Source organism: Corvus kubaryi, unplaced genomic scaffold (genome assembly GCF_017639235.1).
Source record: "Corvus kubaryi isolate FWS band 111438036 unplaced genomic scaffold, C.kubaryi_AGA036_p1.0 37396, whole genome shotgun sequence".
Lineage (NCBI taxonomy): Eukaryota > Metazoa > Chordata > Aves > Passeriformes > Corvidae > Corvus > Corvus kubaryi.
The window spans coordinates 19144490-19151052 of NW_024581135.1; the positions used below are offsets into that span (position 1 = coordinate 19144490).

Consider the following 6563-nt stretch of genomic DNA (forward strand, 5'->3'; position numbering starts at 1 on the left):
GGAGGCAGAGGCGGGCGTCGCCGCTGGCCCCGGCCGTTCGCCCCGCGCCGTTGCGGAGAGACGGAGCCCGAGCGCGGTGCCTGGGCCCGGCGGCCCCGGACGGTGTCGGTGCGGCGCCGGCAGAGCGAGGCGGTGCCCCCTGATGCGCCCCCGCCCGAGGGAGCAGCGCGGGCGCTCTGGCGGAGGCGCCCCGCGGGAGCGGCCCCGCGCACCCCGGTGGTCGCCGCCTTCCCCAGCACCTCGTAGCCTACCTGCCAGCCTGCTGGCGGCAGCTCTGCCCATCGTCCTTCCCCGCTCATCCCGCGGCTCGCTGGCATGCTCTGTGCTTCTGGAAGCGCTGCGAGGTCCTGCACGGGGTGGCGGGCCGAGTGTGTGCAGGCCACGGCCCTGCCCGCGGACTGCCGGACCCCGCCGGGGCCGAGCGCGGGGTCGGGGAGGACTGGAGGGAAGGCACGTCGCGTGGCGGATGCTGAAGCACCTGTTAGGCCGATAGCTTAAGCACACAGGCTGCTCTGCAGCACAGCTCACATACAAGTGTCACTGCCAAGAGCGCCGCTGCTGCGAGATGACATGTATTCGAATTTGAGGACGTGAAGAAAGCATTTGCTTTCAGCGGTGGTGGTGCTGCAGTCCTGCAAAATGGTTAAATCACCTTATGACGAGTGGCCCTCTCCAGGATGAGTAGGACAGCTGCACCATGTCACCTCAGTGCCAGCAAGAAGGACTGAGGAGAGTTGAAAATGCTCCCCTTGGCAAACCAGAACCAAATGATTTAAACAAATAAGAATAATAAATAAACTTCTCTAGTGCTTCCCATTTTACAGTTGAAAAAAAACCAACCTGGGGTTAAATGAAATTGCTGTTAATAGTATGGATTTTTTTTTTCTACTCTCTTAGTAGTGTCAAGTGTTCAATGATATCATTAGGGTTTTACTTACTATGAAGTAATTTGGAAAATAGTTTTTTGTGTAGTCTACAGTCTCACTCCTACTTTGAATGCTTTGCATTTTAAGATTTACAGAGCTCTGAGAACAGTGGTAACACAAGATTTCCATATAGTTCAAAATCTTACTTCCTCCTACAGAATGAATTTAAGGTAATTAGAACGAATACAGTATGCAAGCAGGAGAGCCATAGCACTGTCTAGAAGAACTGAACCACACAAATTGTTAGGAAGGATGATGCAGCGATATTTAAAGTCAATAAAAGATACATGTAACAACACCTGCTAGCTACTTTATTTAGTTCTAGTTCAGTTTTGGATAATCCCCTTTTACTAACTAAATTTTTTTGTGTGGTTAATTCAGTGAGGACTCAGTTAATTGAAGGTTATTCCAAAGAGGAAAGCAAGTTACTTCTATTTTGTTGTGTTGCTGAGAAAGCTGAAGGAAGTCCTAACCACTGCTTAATGATTCATCAGAAGGTATATCAGCAACTTGCAAATATTTGTGCACTGCACTTCCATTTTCTCACAAGCAACAGTTCAGCTTAGTATAGAGACTTCTAGCAGTAGAATAAAAATAGTGCATTTTTGTGCTAAACTAATGATTCCTCTCAATCTCATTTTTAAAAGCTAGGTGACTGAAGTATTTTCCTATATACAAATTAGAAATTATTTGCCACAAAACTAAAGGTCAGTGAGACTTGGAAGAGGAAGTATTAAGTTGTCATTCAGCATTAAGTTTAATGCCAAGACCTTTCTGCCAGGAATAGCATTTAAAAAAAAATAGTAAAAGAGCAACAGTACAGGCCAAATCAATCAGTAGGGAAAATGGGTTACTCACTATTGATGGAAAACAGCCAGCTTTTCCATCTGTACTCAGTTGTTGGGGGGGAGGAGGTTGGAGGTGGCTAGTTTCTGAGCCATGAATTTCTGTGATGCTACTGCCATATTACTTTTTAAACTGTTGGTTAACGTCTGATACCATCATATTTATTTTTGTCCTGATTACTGTCCCAGTGTGCCCAACTAATCCCTACAATTGGGTCTTTCTAGAGTGCACCTGCATTCTGTAATTCGTTGAAATGAGCAGGTTTTACAGGAGGACCCTTTCCGGAGAGCAATTTCATAAGCAGTCGGAGCCGTGGGAAGCGTTCGTGCGTTCAGGGCACAGCTGGCGAGAAGGTCTCGCCGCTGCGAGGGCAGCGCGGGGCCGGGGCCGGCCCGGGAGCCGCGGGGCCGCTCGCCCCCTGCTGCAGGCGGCGGGGAAGGGCCCTCCAGCCCCGGCAGAAGGCAGCACCCTTCTCCGCAAGGCTTGCCGGACACTGGGAAGAGTAGCAACCTGCCGGGTTTGGAGGTTCCAGAGAAATAGACAGGACTGATGTAAAAATCACTGTTCTCCGAATTGATGACAGTTCAGAATGGTCCCGTCTGAATGTGACTTGGTCTTTCTGAGTGCCTGAGGATGTAGGATTCCATGAGATTGGGTCACTGAGTCCAGTCCCACCCAAATGACTGATTCCAAAGTGATTGAAGGCTTTACATGGCCAGGTTACAGTCAAAACCGGCAATATTTAAAACCATGTAGGCCACCATGGGAGAAGAGTTAAGCCACACTCAGACTTTCTGAAAGTTTCCTGCAGTACCCTCTCCAGATGGGACAAAAAAGTGTTTAGAGCAAAATAACTCAGACTCCATTTCTAGGTTTGCAGAATTTAGGCAAGATAACATAGGTGCTTACAGCAACATTGCAGACCAACAAATTAACTTTGAATGTAAGCATACCTTAAGATACATCTAAGATAAGCATAAAATACATATAAAATCAGATACAAGCATGAGGACTGCAGTTTATAAGTAATGGTATGTATGCTAGTAACATAAAGGGACAGCATCCACCCAAACCACTTTATTTCTGAATAGAAAGGCAGCAGATGCAGCCAAAACAGCAATATAACCTCCCACAGCCTAACCCGGAGCAAGAAGGATCTCTTCTCTCTACTGTCACTTAGTCTACCTCAGAGAAATGAGTGAAGTAAAACCAGCCTCTCTTCCAAAAATGGCCTAAAAATGCAGTTATGAGTATCACGTACAGCAGCACAGCTCTCTGCAATTATGTAGGTAAGGTTTGAAAGCCTCTAATTTATTAGCAGTGAAGGATGTCTGTGCTTTAAACAATGTCATGAGATATGACACACAACAGCAGCTGGTGCTGATGGGAGAAGACTAAACACTTTCAACCTCCCTTTCTCCTCTAGTGAATACACAGTTAAATAGGTAACATGCCATTATTAAATCTTTTTCTTAGGTATTTTTTGTTAACCTGGCTTTCAGGCAACAGATAGAGGAAATGCTCACGTCTTTGTCTCAACCCCTTTGAAAGTGAGGAGTCTTGACAGGCATATTGAAGCCATAACTTAAAAAGAATAACGGAGCCTGGGTGAGTTTCTCCGCACAGCTGGAGAGCAGATGCAGCCTCAGTGTCAACAGAGCTTTTCCTCAATGTCACAGGTGGCTTTGCATGGTAGGAACCCCTGTTATGGCAGCTAAGCCTTCACATCCACCCATCCAGCTTTTCAAACAAGGCCATGGGAACACATTGTGCCGTTAACTTGCTGTTGCTGCCAAACCACCCAAAACTTTAAAATCACCAGCTAAATACTACTAGCTCATTCCAGCACCATGAGCCCCAGTGGCTAATTACCTAAATCATGATGGCACACCAATCATTATACATTTCAAACATTCAAAATTCAGAATTTTGCATCCATTTGGAATATTTACATGCTAGCAATTCAGGTTTTGGCAAAAATAGCCTTTTTGCAACAAATGCCTTTTGGAACCCTCAGGAATCACAATTTCCACTATGATTATTTGAACGAATTTAAGATAGAGTCACCATGAAAATGACAGTGAACTAAATATTATTCTTGCTTTTGAACTACAGTTTAATACAATTAAGTTGATGTGGAGGTGTCTGGCTTGCTGAAACTTTTAGCAGGAATAAACTCTCCATAACTGTAAATGATTAAAACTCAAATACATGGAAGAGTTGATCTAGGAATTTCTGTGGCTTTCATCACTGTAGGATATTAACATCTCATGCATATTAATAAATTAATCCTCACATACAAAAAGACTGAGGACTATAATTACCTCAATTTCACAAGTGGAAACAGAAAAAGCTTAAGGGATTTGCTAAAGGTCATAAAAGAGCTCTGTAGCAAAACTGGGAGTGTAATACATATTTTCTAAGGATGAGATTTCACACAGCCTCACAAGATCAGAGATGTAATCTGGTTGACAGCTAGTTCCTGGTTTAGTTCATCTGAAAGGATTGGCTAGTCACCGGGCAGCCAAACAAGCGATAGACAGAATAAACAAGGGAGACCTGAGAAAAATGCAGCCAATAGTGGGGAATAGGATATGCCACCATTTAAGCAGGAACACAGTTTCAGCTTTGTTAGATGGTCATGGAATGACCAAAACAATACCTTAATTATAAAAGGCTATTCATTATTTGAGTAAATTACCCTAGCCTTTGTTCATTTTCTTTTTATAGGATCAGGGAAGAAAGAAACAGTTCGTATTTTACTGGAAAGCTACAATCTTCAATCCAGCAATGTTTATAAAGTGCTCGAGTTCTTGGGATTTAAACATTTCTAAAGGTTTTCCTTTTAGTTTTGGGGATGTAAGTTGAAATAATTTTGTAATCTAAGTGCCATTAGTGTGCCTGTATATGAAACTCGACCATTAAACAAAAAATCATGATTACATTTAGATTTTCCTTTTTTTGTTGTTGTTGTTTTGTTGTTCTGGGAAAATTGGGGTCTGATGAGCAGTGCTTCCTGGGAAATCAAAATGGTACTTAAAACCAAAATAAACCTTGTTCATATTTTATAATTACTCTCTAACATTATGATTTACAAATGAGAAATTAAATTGTCCAATGCTGCTGGCTAAATTTCCCCTGAAGTAAGTCAACAAGATTCCCAGTCCAACTTAAACAATATGAGAAGCTCAGGCTCCTGTCTCTCGGGGCAGCTTGCTTGGCTTTTACAGGACTGGCAGAGCTCCTCAGTCTAGGCCATCCTTGAGGAATAAAGCTGTTTAATGAAGAGCTTCTGCTTGAGCAAGTCATGTCAGGGAACAGCAAGGGCTGGGCTGCCCTGGAGGGCAGGGGAGACGGGAGTTGCAAGTACCAGTGAGGCAGCAGGGCCAGTGGCCACACCAAGTAGGAGACATCCTGTCAGGAGCCCAGACAGGCCCAGGGATGGCAGCCAGAGTCAGCTAACAGTCCAGTGACTGCCAGGGGAGTCTAGGCACAGGGCAGGTCCAAGCTGCAGCTAGAGAACTCAGTCAGCAAGGCAAGGTCAGGAGCATCAGGGTGCAAGACTGGGCACTACTACAGTGTAGTAGGCTCAGGCAAGGACCAAGCATAGCCACAGCATTGCTCAGGCAAGAACCACAGGCAAAGGTCTGCGCTTGAACACAGCAGAGGACCCAGGAAGGGCTTCTCATAGCTCTGTCTTGCAACTTGGCTGTTTTCATAGCACCTTGATCTGAGGTTACAGAGCAGCACTGTATCTGAGCTGGCTTGAGTACAGACAGTAAAACTTTAGGTGTAGGAAAAGAGGTTGCAAATCCAGTTGGTGTGCTCAGAGCCCTGGCAACCTGGGCTTAGCATCAAGAAATCTTGAGTGTTTCTCTTGTTAGGAGTGTTTGCCATACCTACCATTACTCCCCAGAGTCATGTGGCAGATCAAAAGTACTGTCAGTGTAGCTTCAGATTTTAATTACAAAAATTGCCTATTGCTCTAACTCCCTCTACTCTAATAAAGTGCTGAAACACTGCATGTAACTACCCAAAGGGGAAAGTACAGAAGTTACCATACTTTCCTGTGTATCAGCTAAATCCTATAAAGCTTCCTGGGTTAAGACAAGCTATGGAATAATGTCTGAAACAAAAACCCAGCAACATGGAATAAATCCAGCAAATGAGTAGTCTCCACTCTAGGAAGATTAAAATACCAGTTAAGGCATTAAAAATAGAGCTCAAACTAAAGAAAAATCTCTCTTCCTCAGAACAGTGAGGTGCTTTAAAATTCCTAAACACTTCCTTTCTCTCTTCTCTGTATTTCCTAGAATGTTCACAGTATTAAAAAAATTGTTTATTGACTCAAAAATTTTGATGTCAGTGTTCTTTTAAGGACCTTTAACACTTGCTTTGGATCTTGCATCATTTGTGTAATTCAGAAAAGGAGGGTTTAAATGTAGTATTATAAATTACATTCTTTTCTAACGCATCCCTTATTGTTTTTATGATTTCTTTAAAAATCTAATTTATCCAAGAATAACAGAAACCTAAACGAATCAACATTGTTTTTTATAGACAAGAAACAGAAATTAGGTAGTTTAGGCATAACCTTTTTTAAGTTTTACTGGCGTATAATTAAAATATACAAAACACACTCAGCAGACATCATTATTCACAGATGATCTGCCCATAAAAGCCCTACATTTAGTATATACCAACAGGTATAACATGCCAAGACAGAACTCCTAATTTGGTTTCCAGCTTTGCCAGTAGTAAAATCAACAGTGCACAAACATCATGTACTCT

General features: G+C 43.4%; 1 protein-coding gene across 1 annotated transcript in view; it reads right to left on the reverse strand.

Annotated features, from left to right (window-relative positions):
- Window positions 1-632, reverse strand: part of STK39 (serine/threonine kinase 39) — an 88560-nt gene extending 87928 nt beyond the window's left edge. Inside the window, exon 1 of the mRNA XM_042040754.1 lies at window positions 252-632. Coding sequence (XP_041896688.1) covers window positions 252-282 — 31 coding nt within the window. The 5' untranslated portion in view covers window positions 283-632. The remainder of the gene's footprint in view (window positions 1-251) is intronic.
- Between the last annotated feature and the right edge of the window lie 5931 nt (window positions 633-6563).